The 22,053-nt window shown below is 35.1% G+C and overlaps 1 protein-coding gene across 1 annotated transcript in view; it reads left to right on the top strand.

Moving 5' to 3' along the window:
- Nucleotides 1–22,053, top strand: part of LOC126977918 (atrial natriuretic peptide receptor 1-like) — a 66,698-nt gene that overhangs the window by 1,907 nt on the left and 42,738 nt on the right. The window contains exon 2 of the mRNA XM_050826606.1: nt 12,654–12,819. Within this exon, the coding sequence (XP_050682563.1) occupies nt 12,654–12,819 (166 nt within the window). The remainder of the gene's footprint in view (nt 1–12,653; nt 12,820–22,053) is intronic.

Below are 22,053 nucleotides of genomic sequence, written 5' to 3'. Positions count from 1 at the left end.
TTTCTACTTTTATCGCTACATCTCAAGTCTTGGTGAATTCGACACGTGTGAATTTATCAAAATCATATTTTTCGACGTGTATTTCATTCGAACACCAAACATATTATGTAATCATCTGTTTTGTATTTCTTATGAGTAATATTAGTGTTGGTTACAGTAATAGCCTTAGAATAAACTAACATTAGATGAAGGAATGGTCTCGGTTGCACTCCAACTATATACCGCAGACGTAGTCGCAACGTGCAGCAAATAATACTACGCCCAAGTGGGTGTACGCGAACCAGTCTCGAACAATGTGTGACATTGTTGCGTAGTAAACCTTTATAAAAATAATACTATAAGAATAAGAAAGGCACTGGGATCTCATATCATCAGTAATTATTTGCATTTTATTAATTTTAATGTAAAATAACACGAATCGTATGTAACAAAATGGTCCTAGTGTACAGTCTCAGTAGAAGGACAAAAATCTGAATTCAAATTCAAATATTTTTATTCAAAATAGGATGTGACATCACTTATTGAAAGTAAAAAAAACTACCACCCATTCCAAATGAATGCCTCAGACCTGAGAAGAATGGGCGCAACAAACTCAGCGGGCCTTTTTTTTCATCAAAAATATGTTTACAAAGTAATATTACACAGTTAAACTTATTATTAGCCTGAGGGCGGTCGCTCCATTCCCAACTTGTGGTATCATTAAGAAAGTCATTTATGTTATAGTAACCTTTACCACACCAACGTTTTTTAACAATTCTTTTGAATAACGAAATACTTTTGTTTTGAACATTTTTTGGGATCTTGTTGTAAAAGCATATACATAGCCCCACAAATGATTACTAACTCGACTTAGCCGAGTAGTAGGCATTATAAGCTTATGTTTGTTCCTGGTGTAATATATATGAAACCATCATAAGATATAGTTGTGAATCCTGGACACTTACGCAAAATGAGGAGACCAAAATACTTGTAGCAGAGCGAAAGATCCTACGTATGATCCTGGGCTAAGAAAGTGGAGAATGGAGAATCCGCAAGAATACTGAGATAGAAGACCTCGTGGCTGACCCCAATGTTATTAGAGAACTTAAGGCCTCATCGTCTCCGATAGCTCAGCCATGTAGCACGCATGGGAGAGGATCGTGGAATGAGATAGGCATACTCAGGATTGGTACTAGACGCCCAGTAGGTCGCCCTAAATACAGGTGGAATGATCTGACGAACGCTGACCTGTGCGAGATGAACATCATGAATTGGCGTGATATCGCACAGGACGGAAATAAATGGACGAGGCCAAGTCCCACTTTGGGTCGTTGCAGCGTAGGAGTAAGTATGTAACATGTGCCGGTGTGCCAACCGTGGCTGACTGTTTACGACTTGTCAATCAAAATCGGTTACAGTAACAATAGATTCGCTTTCCTTTTCTAATTCTTTGCTGCATCTCCGTTAGAAATGTTGTTTTCTCTTTTACGCCTTGTTTGTCTTTACGCTAGTATTTTAAAAATTAACAACATGAAGTAGAGTTCCTGATGACGGAATCATCGGCCATAATTTCCCATAACTGTATGATATTTCTTAAGGAAGTAAACGACTCGGCTCACGACATCGCCACAAGAAATGGTATTTAAGCGACATAACTTCGTTTTAATCGGAATTGCTAAAAAGTTTGGTACAGTACTTACAGTATTTCGTTTTAATCGGAATTGCTAAAAAGTTTGGTACAGTACTTACAGTATGGTCTGAGTTTTATGTTTAACACACCACAAAACTACGTAAGGTGTAGCCTAACGCAATACGAATGCGAGACACACCGCGCCCCTCACATTGACCCTTGTACATCGCATGTCCGTGTAAGTACGCCGTGAATTATACCTAATAAGCGATGGCTAGCGTCCTGATGGCAAGGGCCCGTGCCCAATCCCTGGTGGCTTGGGCACGGGGAAAGGCGCTGGTGTGGGACGCGATATGCGTCGACACTCTGGCTCCTTCTCATGTCCAAGATACGTCAGTTGGTACTGGGGCTGCTGCTTGGGCTGCCGAAGACAGCAAGCGTCGCAAATTTGTCGGTCTCAGTGTGTCATATCTTTGTGCCGTTTGGTGACGACCGTGGGGCCCAGAGGCGCGGAGAATGTACAAAGTACTATCTTCGCGCCTCAATAAGCTCTTGGGTTTCCAGCAGGAAACCCAAGCGCTGGCAGCTATTTTGGTCAACGGATCAGCCTAGCTATCCAACGCGGAAATGCTGCCAGTGTTCTTGGTACGCTTCCACGTAATGATAGTTTTAATTTTATGTAGTCATAGTATTGCAAAAATATACTTAGTCTGGCCATAAATACTGTTACAATTAAAAATAAACAAATATTACATTTGAATTTGGAATCTGACATTTTTATATGATTGTTCATTGAGTTTTCTCATTTTGGCGCCAATACATAGTACTCTGCGATATTAAAATGGAGTGGGTTAATAAAGAGAACCAAATCGCTGTGATTGCATTACACAAAGTAGGTATGGAGCGAAATGCAATTTTTAAAACTCTCCATATGCTTGGAATTAATACCTAAAATGTTTGTGTACCGGGCTATTAATAGGTACAATGAGACCTTCTCTGTTTGTGACAGAAAAAGATCTGCCAATCCACGTAGCGTTCATACGATAAAGGTGGTCAAAGCAGTAAGGGAAAGAATGCGAAGAAATCCAGTCCGAAAGCAAAAGATTTTATCTCGCCATAAGCCATGATAATTTGGAGTCCCTAAAACAATCCGTACGATTGGCAGTGAAGAATTTTCCCATGGAAAGAGTTCGTGCTTCTATTGATAACTGGCCTCAACGTTTAAAGGACTGTATTGCAGCTAATGGAGACCACTTCGAATAAGCTTTTTATATTTTAAATTGTTTTACATGTATGTATTAAACTAACACACTGTAAAAGTAATAAATGTTATTTGCAATAGAAAATTTTGTTTTTGAAGTAAAACTGCTTAAGGCGCGATTTGGGGGTAACTTAGATATTTTTTTTTGACGGAAGTAACCCTCTGTACAAAAGTTAATTGAAAGATTTTTAAAACCGTTATAATTTAATGGTTTTAAAAAATATTTCAAATTGATCAGTAATATTTTTTTTAAATCTCCAAGTGTTTTATTGTTTATTTATTACTACTACCCCCTACCCACTTTTTTGACTACTTTCTTTTAAAATACTATGTTACTTAAGAAGAGTTAATAGTTCTTGGCCATTCCTTCGATTGGCATCATAAGAGAAGGGGTGTTTTTTTTTACATTTAAGTCGGTTCGATTCCCAGACGAGGCAAGTAATTTTTAGAAAATCTTTGAATGCAGAATTACTAACTTTTAAAAATAACATAAAGTATTCTTTCAGTAAAATAGTCTATCTTCGATATTTAAGGCACTTTCCCTTCATGTCCCATAACTTTGGGACAACCTGTATATTATTTATTGCAATAGTAGTAATAAATAAACAATAAAAACACTTGGAGATTTTAAAAAAATATTACTGATCAATTTGAAAAAAATTTTAAAACCATTAAATTATAACGGTTTAAAAAATCTTTCAATTAACTTTTGTACAGAGGGTTACTTCCGTCAAAAAAAAATATCTGAGTTACCCCCAAATCGCGCCTTAAGCAGTTTTACTTCAAAAACAAAATTTAAAAAATTAAACTTTCCCTTCATGTCCCATAACTTTGGAACACCCTGTATAAGTCTTCAGAAATTTTCTGACATTCGTTAATTTGTTCTCGGTTTTTGTTTTTCGTTTTCATTATTAGGATAGGCAAATGGTTCGAGCCCATACAGCCATATTTGTTAATATTCAATAACAACGTCATATATGTGCTAATAATAATGCTACCTTCAATTTATTATTATCAATTATTTTATTAATGAGTGGAAATTTTAAAATATGCGAATGGTATTACTGAATTATAAATAGAATATATAATGAAATTAATAATCTGTCAAATAAAATGGCGGAATCCCAGGAACATTTTACACTTTCATCAATAAATGAGAATAAAAAACAAAACTAAGAGCCCGATTATGACCTGACCTGTAAAAAGTGTAAGTGTTTATATTCTGATGAATAATAATATCAAAATATAACATTATATTATTCTTTGTAAAATATATAAAATCTCACTTGATAAAATAATATTAATGATATTATATATTAATAAAGGCATCTTTTTATTTAAGGTAGAGAAAATGCCAACTCAAAAGATGAAGTTATATCGTCAGCTTTTTCGAGAAAAAAAAATAGCAAAGAATCTAACAATGCTCCTAGCTCTTCAGTAATACTAGATTGCTTAGTTGGTAACACGGCTTTATTTAATGTAAATTTAATGTAATATATTAATGCGTCTGTTAACTTATCCTAAAGTTAATTATTATTAAGTTTACTTCAATCGCGTGTAAAGATTACACGTACACCCTTTTTTTCAGCTATTGCTTAGCTTCTATCGCGGGCCTTGAGCGTGGAGACCGAATCCAGAAATTCTGTAACGAAAATAACCTAACACTTACTTACTAGATGTATATAGATATTTCGGCACGGTCATTACAGTTGCCGTTGAACAGCGGTTTCACGTATGCTTTTTGTGCAGAAGGCCTCAGGTTCGAGTCTGGGGTACATCTTGATTTTTTTTATCACGTTTTTTTTAATTTTTATTATTATGACAAGCATTTTCATTTAGTTTCACCTGTCCCGTTGTCTGTCTGTAATCAAATCTTGCAAGTTATATTTTACTCACTTCCCGTTTGCTTTTTTTAAAATTAATTTTATAAAAAAAAATACTGCACAAATAAAATAAATAAATAATTATAATTGCATAAGTTGATAAAAAAATGCTATGCAATAGCTTTACCGCGGCAGTCCCCGAGTGCCACACGTCTTTTATTTCTTTGTTACAGTATAAGATTTGTTTAGTTTGAATAAATTATTATAACTTATAATGTAACAAGATTTCGAAGTAGTCCTTCAGCAACTCATCGTCAGAAAATCGCTCAATAAAGCTCGAGTTAAGTGTAAGCTGGGCACGTTTTCTTAATAAAATAAACATTGAATAGCTTATTTTAAATCAACATCCAATGATTCAGGGAGAAAATTGAAATACATAATGTATGAGACAATCCTATAATGCTTTCAACGCAATATTTTTCAGCGAAACAATAATATCAATTTTGATACTCCTATATTTAAAGAAGCGTATTAAATCTAGGATCATTATTTGATTTAGTTATTTTGTCTTATCTGTTTTCCCATTGTATATATCTTAATATATATAAATTACGTGACACGTTGTTTGTCCGCGATGGACTTCTAAACTAATGAACGGATTTAAATGGGGATTACTTCATGGAGTGCAGTTTAGTCAACTTGAGAGATCGATTTGGGATTTTGTATGGACATATTTTCTGTGAGAGAATTTATTGACGCACGGTTTGACAGTTCTGCTGTGAAATAATTTCATTATAACAACAAGGAGTATATATACGAAATAATTCTTGATGTTATGAAATATAAATAAGGTCTTGAAACATCCGGTTAACTAAAATAAAGGTGTAACTTTTACGCAAACATCTAATGTAAAACCGTTACAATTACACGCGTTTTAATCCTTTAAAAGTGTTTTATTTAAATAAACAAGCTAGGCTGATAATCACCGTTCCAGTAAGAGCTGAAGTTGGCCCTTGACTAGACCAGTTCTGAACCACTACAAATAACAGTCAGTTTAAGAGGATATGCTACACTCTAAATGACACATAGATTCGTGGCCAGATAGATAAAAAGCCTACATAAAAGCTAAAGGTAATTATTTCGAATAGAATTATTTTTCATGTATTGCTGAGACTTGAATAAATAAATACATATTAGTTTTATAAACATTACATTAGGTACGTCATTAAAATAAATGCATTTTAATTTGTAGCATAACTTTGCCCGGACTGGGTATTACACCTTCCCGGAAAGTGAGCTCGCGTCGTGGCAACTGACCCGAAACTGGGTCATTTATTTCATAGAAATAAGCGGACAGAACAGTTGTAGGAAAAGCTATTTCTTTTTACTGTTTGTTTTTTATTTTCCTAGTACGTGTAGTTTTTTTTTAATGGAAGAAGAGAACAATCGAGCTTACGGGTTCCCTGATGGAAAGTAATCCCCGCCGTCTACATTCACTCGCAACAACAGAGTAATTACAGGAGCGTTGCGGGCCTTAAAAGGCTTTTCTAAGGTGAACGCGAGTTTTTGGAGGTACGCATGTGGCATCGTCCCGGATGTGTGTTGTTACGCACAAGGAAGCTTGTTCCATAGCTTGTTGTACGTGGAAGAAAGTTTTTTGAAAACTACGCTGTGGAGGAACGCTTCACATCCAGATGTTGGGGATGATATCATAATTTGTGGCGTGTCGTGCGAAGGTTGATTCAGAGGCAGGAATCAGGTTCAAGTGAATAAATAGGCAATAATAGAGGCAGCAATACCACAATAGAAGTAAAAAAAATATTCATAAAAATGTTTTTAGCGCTGCGTTATTATACTGTCGAGTTCGGAGTTAGAAAACAAATAACTGGTTCAGCGTTTTTACTTTCGTTTAAACTTTGAGCGAAACGGAGAATGACATAGCTTGGATTCGTCTCATATACAAAGTACGAATCGCGTCAAATCTCCTCAACTTTTGGTGATCAATGCCGCAGTTTAGTATTCTTTTGTGAATTAATTTTCTAGAATATATTATGTTACTTTAGATATTGTAACAAGGAGTTCTTATCCGCATATAAGAACTCATTGTTCTATGGTTGGCCGTCAAGTTAAAGAATAGAATATTCTTGTATAATTTAAAATATTGACGCAGATTAGAAGACGAGAAGTGAAAACGGTCAGGCTTTAGTCTAATATTTAATATTTAAAATTATATGTATGCTTAAGGCGACACTAAATGCCAGCGACCTTGAGCGATTTGAGTTCACGGCTGCCGGCCCGCCATCTATGTAACAAAGCCAATATTTTCAAAATTCTTGCTTGGAAAACAGTTTATATGCTTACAATCCTCGTTATTCACTACTAATCTGAACAAATGAACCTACACAAAAAAGTACAAGCTATAAGAATAACTTTTCTGAGAGAAGTACCAATAAAATGCGTCACGCCATGCCAAAAAACTGTAACAAATTGACGCAAACTTAAAATATTGACGCAGATTAGAAGACGAGAAGTGAAAACGGTCAGGCTTTAGTCTAATATTTAATATTTAAAATTATATGTATGCTTAAGGCGACACTAAATGCCAGCGACCTTGAGCGATTTGAGTTCACGGCTGCCGGCCCGCCATCTATGTAACAAAGCCAATATTTTCAAAATTCTTGCTTGGAAAACAGTTTATATGCTTACAATCCTCGTTATTCACTACTAAACTGAACAAATGAACCTACACAAAAAAGTATAAGCTATGAGAATAACTTTTCTGTGAAAAGTACCAATAAAATGCGTCACGCCATGCCAAAAAACTTGTTTAATTTCATAGAAATGTGGTAGTTCAAAAAGGCTCGTCAGTGTTAACTATAACCAACAGCAAGCATTAGCAACCTACAAATAAGACTTAAGGATATGTGTAACAGGATTAAGTAGTGTTCATAGCACGGAATGCTATACTTTCACCACAAAACTTGTCTAAAAACACCATGTTTGCGTGTTTTCTGCTTACTCTTCGCCTTAATAGAAAGTGAAAGTGAATATAGAAGTATTAGAAGAACAACGTCGTTTCATTCCATAACGATCCCGCGTGTGAGGGAGGACCCACACGCTACAATATATCAAATCAAATCAAGTCAAAGGAAAAATAAGTCAATTAAAAATTATCATTATCATTTTAGATAGGTAGGGAAGGACCTAGCTTACTATAATACATTATTATGTAATTGTTGTCATGTTATATAAAGAAAATAAATATTTTTTACGTATTGTAAAATAAGTATACTTATTAAGTGTTATATAACTGGCATATTGTAAAACTCCTCCACTGAGTAAAACGTATGTTCGAGAAGCCACTTTCGAAGTTGTGTTTGAAACACCGTTGTGGAAGTTGCATCTTTCTTGATCGAGTTCGGCAGCGTGTTATTCACAGATAGACATTATGTTATACTGGATCTCTCCAATTTTCGCAGCTGACAGTCTGGCGTGACCAGTAAGTATGCGAGATTGTCGCTGCGTAAAGATCTGGATGTATTAACACCTTTCTTTCGGAAGAGGTTTATATTATTGTACGTGTACAGTGCTATTTGATAAATCAACTCGCAAGGTAGAGGCATGATTTTTAGTTCTCTAAACAGCTCTCTACAAGAGACATCGTCCGAGACGCCCACAATGGCTATATACGACTACATAATGATATCGATAAATTTTTGTTGGTATTCGTATGATCAGGTCCCTGGGATGGGTTATATTTACAGTTGATATAAAAAAAACACGCAGTTTCGGCCTAGTTGTCAATACAATGGCAGCTTCCGAGAAGATGTACGTAGAATAAATTAACAGAAAATATTGATTGGATAATGGAAATTGAAATGGAAGTGGGCTGGCCATGTCGTCCGCAAATATGACTCGTGGTGCAAGGCAGTGATAGAATGGAGACCGTGGAGTGAGGATCGCCCGAGAAGAAGACCGCAGATGCGTTGGTACGACGATATCAAAAGACTGACGGGAACAAATTGGTTGGAACTGCTCAAGATCGGAAAAGGTGGCATAAGCTGAAGGAGGCCTATATCTTAGAGGTTGAGAACGGCTAAAGAAGAAGAAGAATTGATTGGATATCTACCATCAGCTGAGTGAATCATAATTCGTAGACGATGCTCACTAATATTCTTAAGGCGATATTAATTAATATTAATTAAATTTTCTAATCTAATTACATCATGTTCAGTTCAGTCATGATAAGCATTAGTCTAAGTAAGAACAAACAATTCCGTTCAATGTGTGGTGGGTGTGTTTATAAAATATTCTTGAGTCTTAAGTATTATCGTATTATGCCACACGATAAAATGGGGTCTATCTTAGAGATGTACCGTTTGGAAACTGATGATTGCCTTGAGACGACACTGAGACATAAATGTGACAAGGTTCAATCCCTTTTCCAACGCGCGCGAATTATTTATTGAAGATGGCTTAAGATTGAAGGTTAGCTTCTTTAGGCACGTTATGAAAAAATTATGAGAGTGAACTTTTAAGTTGAACGCGCATCGTTATAACACAAACGTAACAGAGTGAAGTTGGTGCCTAAAATTTTCTGAAGTTTGCGACATTCGTTATTTTTTTTTGGTTTCTTCCTCCATTATTAGGACAGGGAAAGGGTTCAAGCTTATACAGCCGTATTCGTTATTTAATAAATAATTGCCAAAGCCATCTTTGCAAGATTAATTAATTTTAAGGATTTTTGCTTTGTTACGCCAAAAAAGTATAACTTCTTGGGTAAGATAAGTATAAAGTACACACAGAGTTTATTTTCATATAAGTATAGGAAACAAACAGTATTATGATAAATATTAACAGAACTTAAAACACCCACACTCAAGTTTCCAACAATTATAAGACAATTTTAGTTAAAAGGTAACCACCGGTTAGATTAAAACCACAAATCAAAAGTAATACAAATTAACAAATAATTACAAGCAATATAAGTGACGCAATACTACACACTCCTACTATACAATACTACACACTCCTACTATACAATACTACACACTCCTACTATACAATACTACAATGAATTAGTTATAATTACTTGGAACATATCCACAGATTATCAAACATTTATTTGATATATATGTTATGTTTTTTTTAAAGTGATAACCCTCACTTCTAGGATTAATACACAAATAAAATTTGAAAGACATAATTTTATGAACGATGCGGGACTCGTACCCATGACCTCCGGCGTTCCGTGCCGGTGCTCTAACTAACTGAGCCAACCGGTCGAGTAACGTATCGTTATAAAATCTTGTTTGTTTTGCACGGAACGCCGGAGGTCGTGGGTTCGAGTCCCGCATCGTTCATAAAATTTTGTTTTTAATTTTTTTTACTATAATTGTATATTGTTTTGCTCAATTATTATAATAATTTTTATTTATTTCATACACAGAGATCCATACAAACTACAAGATATGTTAGTAAAATAACTTAAATTTATGTTAGTATAGACTTAAATATAACAATATTTAATATTAAAGATTCTTATGGTAGGGCATAAATACCGCTATGCACATGTCCACCCGCCCAGTGTCGCAAAAAGCTTCTCTGGGCGGGTTAGTTCATCTGTAAGTAATTAAAAATACAAATAAAGTACAAATAAAATACTTATATTGAATTTATCATCAGCTTGGTTTCCTGCAAGGGCTCGATAAGGCTCTATTCATTCTTAATTACTCCAAGTATCATTTTCTCATTTTTATGACACAACATAAGCACCTGGAGATCATAAAGGCTAAGATATTTTCGGGAGCATCCGGCGAAGATAAAATCTTTCGTAATGTCCTTGGCGCGTGCTGTTCAACGCAATTTAGTTGAGCTCTACGCACTGTGACATAAAGTTAATAGAAAAATAGAATAGTATCGAATAAAAAAAATATTAGTGACAAACCATCACTACATTATTAAATAATAAAACAGAATGGATCTTAGATAAAATAAAAGTAATTAAATAATTCAATTCATTACTTAAATAAAAAACCGTATATTATATTAGGTACTTAAACTTATGAAAAAGGGAAAAAGCCTTTTTTTTCATCCTTCGTCATAAATCGAAAACAATTCATCTGTTCGCTATGAACAAAAGGAAGATTGATATCTTCTCAAATATGTATATTTCGTCTGTCTTAACAGGATAAGATAAAATAGTTTCTTGTGTAGCTCAGGTGTCGTGTGCAAGTAGTTGAAGTAGAAATGAATGAATGAATGAATGTTATATTTGACAGTTAGATGAAGGATGAAGTATGATTGACAGAGTAGGTAAATGAAGTAATATTAGAGTAATTTGATGAGTTTAGGTGTATGGCTCGATATAATAATAAATTTAATTTAATCCAGTTGACAATAGTAAATCTGGCGTCGACATCATCATAAAATTAACTAAATAATTAATTCAATTAAAAATTTGGACCACCCGCGCCAACCCTGTTTTTTATGATTTATTTAAAAAAGGCATAAAAGGCATTTATTTTCTCAAAATTGATTCCTTTCGAATTATTTTTGATGTCATTTCTAATATACTGGATACTACTACCGCTTCGGAAACAAATCGCGCTCTGAGAGTGAAGAAGCGGCGCAAGAAATTCTCCCAGCATTCTTTTTTTTGCGCTCTTTTTAATAAAATATGCAATAATAAAGAAGATATGAAAATTAAGATTGACATATTGAAATTCAGTTTGAGTATTTAGAAGCAGCAGTTAGTCTTTTTATAGGTATGGATCAGATGATTGTGAAACTAATTATGCAACGAGCGAGTGCAAAGAGCAGACCCACCGATCACCTGATGTGGTGATATATACAGATAGCTTAGACGTCTCAGTAGTCTTGTTTAACACATATCAAGATCATAGCAAATGGTGTGATTATATAAAGTACTAGCGACCCAGAAAACGTTGTATTGCCATCATAGTTAAAAACTGTAGTTAATCTACCAACTATAGGTAGCTATAATTAAGTTTTCTTTTTACTTCCTGAGAAAGTTAGAAAGATACAAAGATTCTAATTAGTTATTCATTTTAAACTATTCTTTCAATTTGATTTCTGAACCACGGGGGACTCATCAAAGGAAAAACAAAATTGTCGTTTTTTTTTAAACCTTCTCTGGACTTCCACAAATAATTCAAGTCCAAAATTAGTCACATCGGTCCTGCCGTTCTCGAGTTTTAGCGAGACTAACGAACAGAAATCAATTTTTATATATATAGACTAGCTTATGCCCGCGACTTCGTCCGCGTAGATAAAGGGTTTTTAAAAATAATAAGCATGTTTAGAATTGATGATTATCCCATGTCCTTTTCCAGTTCCGGTTCCCATTTTCGCTCCCGTTCCCTACATATTATATGAATCTTATTTTGAAGTGATAGCTGATCGACGTGAATTAAAATTTTTCACGAATCCCGCGAGAACCATTAATTTTTCCGGGATAAAATCCTTTCCTAAGCTCTAGTCTATCGCTGTACGAAATTTCATCAAAACCGGTTCAGTAGCTCCGGAGTAAAAGCGTAACAAACAATCTTACATTCACTTTTATAATATTAGTAGGGATGAACACTTATTCCAAAAATAATGTCATACAACTGAAACAGTTTTAGATATTATTTATTGAAGTAGGCGTTACTTTGCGGAAATCCATAATTATACAAATGATTTAAGTTTTCTTTAGTGTTAATTCAGCCAATATTTGTTTTTAAAACAATTCGACACGTGTCTCGCTCTCTGTCTCGTGCCAGATTTTGGCGAGACAACACGTCCTGAGGATGCCTCGTGTAGAGGCGAAACACGTGTCGAATTGTTTTAAAAACAAATATTGGCGGAATTGACACTAAAGAAAACTTAAATCATTTGTATTAGATATTATTTTCATTACGATGGTGTTTTCCATAATTTACTTATTGTTCTTGTGCAGCTACCCATCATGCTCTGGTGCGGTCGCCCCAGGGCTTGCAGCAGACATGCACTTCAAGGATGACGTCATCGCGTTCATCGGGCCTGCATGCGCCTTCGCCTTGGAGCCTGTTGCTCGTCTAGCAGCCTACTGGAACACGCCCATCATCACTGGAATGGGAGATCAGGTACAATTTTAGTATTTTTTCGTATAAAACTTTTTCCTTTTTTTTCACCACGCCTTTTGCGAAAAACTTTTTGCCTTGCACGGCCACTTTCAGCAAGGTATCAATTACTGGCTGCAGAATTACTACCTTAATAATAATATCACCGATCCAGGCGATGATAACCTCATGAAAACTGAGATAGACAAATTGTAGAAGTACCTACACATAGCACACGAATTTACTGATATGTGGGATGTTGATTCAACAATAATTGTCCCGATAGTCAATTCAGTAAACGGTCTATTAGCTAAGAGCCTCGACCATTCATTCTCAAGAGGCTCTCGCTAAATAACTGGGTAAAAGGTCACAGATACAGAAGGCAGCTGTTTTGGGAACACCACGCAACCTGCGGAAGTTCCTCAATCTGTCGCCTTAACCATAACGTAATTGTCATGAAGCGACGCCGGCGAGACTCTTATTTTTTATATTTATATTAATTTCATTGTTTTTTATAAATATACTATATATACAGGATGTTAAAAAATCTTGTACTATATCTTGGGCGCATATTGGCATCAAGTAAAGAGATAAATACATATATTGATTTTCAGGAAATAAGCATATTAAAAAAAAGTAATTAAAAAGTTGATTATTAGCGTACCCAATTATAAAAGTTTGGACACCTCTGCCTGCGGCCATTTTATTTTTCTCGCCAACTCACCCATTTCAATCATGTATCCTGCGAAGGGCGTGCGAGCTGCGGGCTACGGCGGCAAAAACGAATGTTTTGTGTTAATAATAAACATCGCCCGCCTTATTGGTTTGAGCCGCTGCGCCGCGCAGCTGATGCCAGATATACGCCATTGGACCGAGGTCAGGGCGATGACCTTAGTTTACTGGTAGAGTTAATAAGTCAGGGGTTCTCAAGATTTTTGAAAACATTTAATATGAAATGTTCTTTTTATCGTAGCATTAAATCTGAGGTGTTTTGATTTTTTATTTTATTTTTAGTTGACTCTCCGCACTCAACTTCATATCCGTGACAAATATTGTACAAGGTTTTTTTTAACACAGTATACATCAATTTAGTAAATAAGATTAAAACGTAATAAATAGTATCAAAATAATATTTATAATGATATTGACACACTTAAACACAAGTTATCTTGCCTCAACAAGGCATAGCCTACAACTATGGGTGCAAGACAACGAAATATTATGTATTTAAACGAAATAATAGGTAATGCCTTCTTCAACGATGAATAAATAGCAATTACACGTTTTTATCTTTACTAAACCTCTCCACACCAATATTATAATGAAAGACTCGTTGAAAACATAGATTTTGATACAATACATTGAATGGAACAAAAGAGACTGACGACAATGAACTCAAAATTTTAACAAATATTACTGGGGAGTAAATCTGTTAAAGGAAAATGTGCGTCAAATTTACGCAAAGGAATTTCGTAGACGCTGCTTATTCGTAGAGCCTTATTAAAATAAGGTCACGGAATATTATAACGTAGTCTTGTGGCTGCTACGGCGCTACGAATCTCACTGTAGTCACGAATTAACATCTTATCATGTTAATTATATTTGAATTGTCTTTTATCTTGTTTAGCTTCAAAAATTATATTTTCGAAAATATTTTTGCAGTATGTTTTATTTCTGGTCGTTATGTTTTAGTATATCTTAATCTTATATCTTTAAACGAGCAATTCTTGTATATATATAATCTGAATCTCGGAAACGGCTCCAACGATTTTCATAAAATTAAGTATGCAGGGGATTTCGGGGGTGATAAATCGACTAGCTAGGTTTCAATTTAAAAAAAAATGGTTTTATTCATGTTTGAATGAGAAACAGCTACAATAACATTAGAATACAAAGGTAAATTTCGCCACTATATACAAGACTATTATAGCTCAGATGGGACATTGGGTGATCCGGAAAGCAGAAGACCCCGGTTCGAATCCAGATGTCCTATTAGTTTTTTTTTGTAACTTCATAAAAATCCGAGCAAGGCTCGGTCGTCCAGATATTATATATAAATTACGTGACACGTTGTTTGTCCGCGATGGACTCTAATGAACGGATTTTAATACTTCATGGAGTGCAGTTTGGTCCAACTTGAGAGATAGGATAGTTTTTATTTCGATTTAGGACCCATAATTATTTTTATTTTCAATATTTGTTTCGTATGGGCACATTTTCTATGAGAGAATTTAGTGACGCACGGTTTATCAGTTCCGCTGTGAAACAATTTCATTATAACAACAGGGAGCATTTTTTACGAAATAATTCTTGATGTTTTGAAATATTATTGGCAAATTCCTATAAAACATTATTTTTTCATTATCTACAGAACTCCGTCTGTCCGGTCAGCTAGTTATTTATAATTTTGCATTGTTCCTTAATAATAAAAAAAATATTTATATTGTTTTAGGTATATATATATATATATAGGTAGGTTAGGTATATATTAGGTATATATGTATATATATATATATATATATATATATAAATCTAAAGATTAAGAAATCGACAATTCAGTCAAGTCTTCTTTCGCGATACGAATTTTCGTATGTCGTATTAATAAATTTTTTCTTTATAGGATTTCAGCAAATTTTCACTTTAAGAATATTAACAGCCTTACCTTAGGATTTTTAATTTGAACACAAGCGGCGGCACCAATCTTTTCAATAAACAAAATTCGTTTATTTCAAAGATCACATATACAATTTATTGGTTGAGGTTTCCCAGTAAGTTCCAAAAAAAGCGCGTACACCTTTCTTAAAGGCCGGCAACGCTCTTGTGATTCCTCTGGTGTTGCAAGAGAATGTGGGCGGCGGTGATCACTTAACACCAGGTGACCCGTACGCTCGTTTGTCCTCCTATTCCATAAAAAAAAAGTTGTCTTAGACACTTGTATTGGGAATGTATCACAACTTCCTAAGCGGATACTTTTTACATCTTTTATGCTATTTGATAAAATATGTTATGGTATATTATTTTTATTTTATTATAATTGGAAAACTTACAGCTAAATAAAGAAATAGATTGGAAAATATTTACATAGAAGGCTATTTACAAGTTTTCGCAGATATTTACTAGCTAATTACAAAATAAATGATTACTAGTTTAATATGTACAAATCGAAGAAGAAAAAATCTAATCTAGTGACATTATGAGATTCGTTAGTTTATATAAGAATATTAATCTATTATACACAAAAATTTAATACATAAACGGACGTGCATACACGCATGTGTTTCACGCATGCATACACACATTTTTCTTATTCATATACTCCTCAGTCTACACTATATTATACTAAATAATAAGTTTAATTGTACAAATGTTATAACTATATTTACAATACTACGACTACATAAAATTAAAACTCTCATTACGTGGAAGCGTACCAAGAATACCGGCAGCATTACCGCGTTGGATAGCAAGGCTGATCCGTTGACCGAAATAGCTGCCAGCGCTTGGGTTTCCAGTAGCCTTATCGAGGCGTGAAGATAGTATTTTAAATATTCTCCGCGCCTCTGGGCCCCACGGGCCAAGTGTCTCGACACCAAACGGCACAAAGATGTATGACTCACTGAGACCAACATATTTGCAACGCTTGCTGTCTTCGGCAGTCGAAGCAGCAGCCCCAGCACCAACTGACGTAACTTGGACATGAGAAGGAGCCAGAGTGTCGACGCATGTAGCGTCCCACACCAGCGCCCTTCCCCGTGCCCAAGCCACCATGCCTATTATACTTAATTATAAATATATATAAATTCTTATTTAACTTAATAATATGTTCTATAAATTTAGGCGTTGTTGTCGATATTATTCGAATTTTTTTTCTGAGCTGGTGTTTTAATTTCGTAACTGTTGTATTAAATAAATCTATATCTATGCTACAGTCTCTGATAATGTAATTATAATACCTGCACGCCCTTAAGAGGAATGAATTTTGTCGATAGTATGTTGATATCTATAGTTACGATACACAAATATATGTACAAATACCCTTTATTTTTTGTGCAAGGCGATCACTGCAATTCTGTTTTCTTTAACTATTAAAAAAATATGGCGGGAAATTATTGAAGTATCTGACATATTAAACGCGTTCCAAATATGAATTATAAATAAAATAAGTTACAGAATATTTATGGCCGTTCTTATTAGAGGCCGTAATTAGCACAATCATTTCAATTATCATATTATTTCGATTGTTGCGCTAGTTAGTTTTAGGTCATAGAATAAAAAGTCTTTTTCACAATAAGCACTTTGTTCGAATTGACAATGACTTCACAACACGACAGTTGACACTGGTCAAGTGTTGATCAGCCTAGCGGAACTCTCTTAAAAAAAGCAATTTACTCAATTCTATGAAACGTGCAGTGATATATTGACAGATGACGACTAAAATCTTGTTAAAAACGGAGATAATCGAAATCCACTACGTTTTTTTTTTATATTAACTGGCTCCGTCGACTGAATGTCGACGATTCGGCCAACGTCAAGGTGGAGAGATGTTTTATTTTAATTTAGCTGATTGAAGTATATGAAGAGCTGATTTAAAAGGAAATCATCGGTTGATATAGCTGTGGTTTTTTTTGTGAACTGAAGAATATGCAACAAGAGTTAGTACGGTTAGTTATAAACACCCATAATATTAACTACCTTGTTAGTATCTAATCTAAGTTTAAGGACGAAATGTGTGAATGTACGCGGGAATATGTGCCTAATAGAAGCGTAGAAAGTATGGAGGATAGAAATTACAATTTAATATTATTGCGTGAAATAAATTTGTAAAGAATCTTTATGAAAGGGGAATGGCATAAAGTAAAAAGAAAAGGGATGTTGATGGGGCGAGGGATAACCTTCGGTAGAAGGTCATTTAAAGGAATTGACAATTTAGGGCAATAGAAAAAAATATGTTCAAGAGTACCTTCCTCAAGGCTACATTCACATATAGAATGGCCCCTTACCCGGATCTTGGCCAAAAATACTGGGGAACAGACAAATCCCAAGCTTTTTCGCTTTGAAACTTAGCCGGATTATACTTCGTCGCCATATTGTAATTACTATTTTAACTTATGTCAAATCTCATTGATCGGTTCATAATAAACTAAATTTCAATAGGCAGTACTGCCTCTTATTACGTAGTATATTAACATCCTCTTTGATCAACTGGCTTGCTGATCGTTTGTATTAAACACGTCAGTAATCAACTAACTGAGTAAAGAGGAGGTTAAGTTATCAGGAGGTAGATTAGAGAAAAAGAATAGTCTATGGTTTGTTATTTTTTTAAAGTGGGGTTATCACTTCTAGGATTAATACTCAAATAAAATTTTATGAACGATGCGGGACTCGAACACACGACCTATCGAGTTCCGTGCGAGTGCTCTTCCAACTGCGCTAACCGTTCGAGTGACGTATAAAGTCTTGTATGCATTGTTCAAATCTCAGGTTGTGGCTTCATCTACAGGATCTACTTTACAGTTGATATCCTATTCAACCCCAGTATTTGCATATTACGAAATTGACTTGAGATGTTGCTTTTTGGAATTCGTATTGTCTATGGTATTAAAATAATATTCATACGTGACTATCATGGAAAAACAGTCCAGTGGATTCCCCTTGCATTCTGCACCAGACATTACAGAAGTTATTTAGTCTTCGAGGCCGCTGTTGCCTCTTCCAACCGGTTTCCCGGTGAGGTGTATGGTTATACCGCTATTGACTCGGTCGCCTGTCTCGTCTGTTTTCTAGCAAGGAGCACCACGGAGTGGTAACACACCACTCCGCCGCCATCAGGCGCGTGCAGGTGAGGTTGACAATTGGGTCGGATAAGATGAAAGTTCCCTTCTCCCCTTACTCATTAAAATAATGTTAAGTAGACTATGCAAATAAAATTAAAAAAAAAAGATAGTGTGTATTAATCCTGGAAGTGAGGGTTATCACTTTAAAAAACATAACATATTGTTTTGATTTACAAGAGCGACATCTCAAGTCAATTTCCTAATATGCAAATATTGGGGTTGAGCAGGTTATCAACTGTAAAGTAGATCCTGTAGATGAAGCCACAACCTGAGAGTTGAACAAAGCAAAAAGGATTTTGTAGCTATGCGTTACTCGAACGAGTGGCTAAGTTGGTTAGAGCACCGGCACGTAACGCCGGAGGTCGTGGGTTCGCATCCCGCATCGTTCATACAATTTTTTTTTTTTCAAATTTTATTTGTGTATTAATCCTGGAAGTGAGGGTTATCACTTTAAAAAACAAAACATATTGAAGTAGACTATCGTTTTAGTGGTGGTGAGAGCTACCTTTCAAAACTACTCAAGTAGAAGTGTGTCATAGAACAATTTATCGAAGTATATATCGGTCGATTGAACACGGATAACATTACGCGAATGGTCAAGGGTACAAACAAATCAGTTTGAAAGCCGGGAGGGAAGGAATGTCAGCTCGGAACGAACTTGGCATTGAGGTCGTGTAATGGGATTAGATTGTTGTGTAATCATGCAGGACGATCTGATACGCCCGTGCCTGCGGTGATGGGAGCAAATTGTTTCTGCCTTAGATAATTAATACGACTAGATAGAGTCTGAGAATGAGAGCAAAATTAAAAATACACTATACTATATATACTATACTATATTACTAAGTTATGTGCAATTGGATATGACGACCTTATTGTTTTAGTGTCATTTTATTTCGAAATTAAACAGAAACGCAGTCGGGTTTTTAAGTTTTTACAATTGCCGTTCTTTTTTTTCAGTTTTATTATTGAATGGTGAGTTTAGCTTATGATGTGTTCTGATTCTGAATTTATACACTTACTATCTACAGATAGAGATAAATTACTACCTTCTACTGTCAGTAATTAGCTGTCAATCATCTGAAGCTGTCCCAATATACCCGACAAGTCATTCTTATCGCCTTATATTGGGACGCGTGATATGCAATTTCCATACAAACTTTATATCGCTGGTAAGCTATACGTCGTGCACCGATAAGGTGAGTTACCGTTGATAAGTTTATTGGGACAGAAAAGTCAGCGATAGTTACGATTTTTATCTCAAGTAAGAGATAGACTGAATATTGGGAACGGCCGTTGCTGGTGACTGGTGTCACTTTCACAATTAATACGAATCTAACGACACCTTTGAAGCTAAAATCTATTGAGCTGTAGCGTGCCGAAAATACACCATTTTGCTATTTTTTTGTCATACCCAGTCTGCGTTTACCTAAAATCTATCCAATCCACAATTATACATACATACCTACGTTCAAAAAACATAACCCAAAGCTTATATACAGGTTTAATTAAAGCTATGCAGTGATAGCATCCTTCGCATAATCTCGGGATCGTAAAATCTTTTAATAAGATAATGTAGCGCCGGTAAACATAATGAAATAGGATGTTTATTATTTGGGTTGCATTCGCAAAGGAATGCTCGAGCCCTGTTTCAAAGATGTTAAGCATATGTGTGTGTTTAGTTATTCAACAACAAAATGTTTATACAATATTGCTATGGCAATATTGAAAGTTTCTCTGTAATACAATTACATATTTAAATTAACAAAAAACAACCGACCTCATAAAAACTATTCCAAAACAATAGATATAATATGCACTAAAAAGTATAAAAATAATTGAGTATTTTTATACAATCTAATTCTAGTTACGATTTTTGTTAATGTTCGAAGTAAATCCATCGAACAGCATTATATAACAAATATTGCTTAGTAGATAAAATTAATTGTAATAAAATCATGTGTTGCCTTTAGTAAGGCAGTACGCGGGTGAACATTGATTTGGCCGGTCCTGGTTACCATTGACCATTTGCCTATAACCATTACAGGACTGGTCCGAGTAACCATTTTAACCATTTTAACCAATTAATAGTAGAGATCCGCGTACTCACCAGTAGAACCATTCATTATAGTATTTTAGCAAGTATCATAGATAAGTTTAGTACATTAAGTAAATAAATACTTTTACCATAAAACCAATACATATATCTACCCCTAAGTGCACCCCTTTTCATGGTCCTTCGAGAATAGTTCGGTTCGCGAGTGTTAAGAGGTATTTTCGAGGATTCGAAGCAAACCAGTGACACAGCAAACAGTCTTCTGAGTGCAGCCCTTTTCAGTTAATTTTGGAATCGGTGTCAGCCTAGGTAGGTTTGTAACTTCATACATGGGTTAGATGTGCTTGAGTCATTTTAGTTTATGTTATTGTCATTTGTTTTTACTAAGTAGCATCGTTTAAAAAATTGCAATGAATTTTTCGCGAGAAAATATTTGCGTTATGATTTTTAAGGTTATCCGTTGAGGCTTTAGTGGACAAGAAATTGTTACAGACTAAGATCATTTATACCTCTAGATAGATTATGACAGCTGTGAAAACTTCGAAAAAAAATGGAGTTTAGAAATAACCTCTATTTTGAGCAACTTACGCATACTAACACAAAGACGTAGCTTGTCACGCACACAAAACTAATATTCCCAGCCTTTTTTTATCGGTTGTCTAACAGCAAGAGACTCTATCCAGATGCATAAGTTATCAAAGGCCACTCTTCTTCTTCGTCGTTTTACTCTTGACAGAGCAGTCGTGGTCACGTCGAACGACGAACGATTCTACGCCAGTTATCCCTGGCTGTTCCTTCTCTGGCACTCGAAGATTCGTGAAATTACAAAAAAGGTCAGTTCTAAAACATGGACCATCGAAAACTCGTAGGGAAAGGTTGTGACTGAACTGGAAAATACTCTGGAAGTCTGGAAAAATTACTGCTAGTCGCTCTTCTTTGATCCTGATTCGTGCAGCTATATCTTCACTGAACCGGATGATCAGGACTTGGAACCTCTTATTCATCAAAGGCCACAGACTTCAGTTATTGGCATTTGGTGACGAAGCTTCATCTCGCTGTTCTGTTTATTCCTGGTTCAGAGAATTCAAATGTGTAGGTGATCATCTCTGTCACGATTTTTCTATAGCTTGCCTGGTGACTTCTGTTACAGAAACTAATAGGTATAATAACCAATCTAAAGATAACATACTACTACTGACTGAAACTGTTAAAAAAACTGCCGATAGAAGTGAAAACTTTTAGTATTAACAATAATTGAAATTGCATAAAGTTCAAAAACAATTAAACACTATAATAATATACACGCAATTTACCAATGGAAGGCTCCTTTGTACAGGATGACTGCTAGATTATGGGTACCACAACGGC

Source organism: Leptidea sinapis, chromosome 46 (genome assembly GCF_905404315.1).
Source record: "Leptidea sinapis chromosome 46, ilLepSina1.1, whole genome shotgun sequence".
NCBI classification, from domain to species: Eukaryota; Metazoa; Arthropoda; class Insecta; order Lepidoptera; family Pieridae; genus Leptidea; species Leptidea sinapis.
Note: the sequence above shows the minus strand (reverse complement) of the source record. Positions and strands in the feature narration are given on the sequence as shown.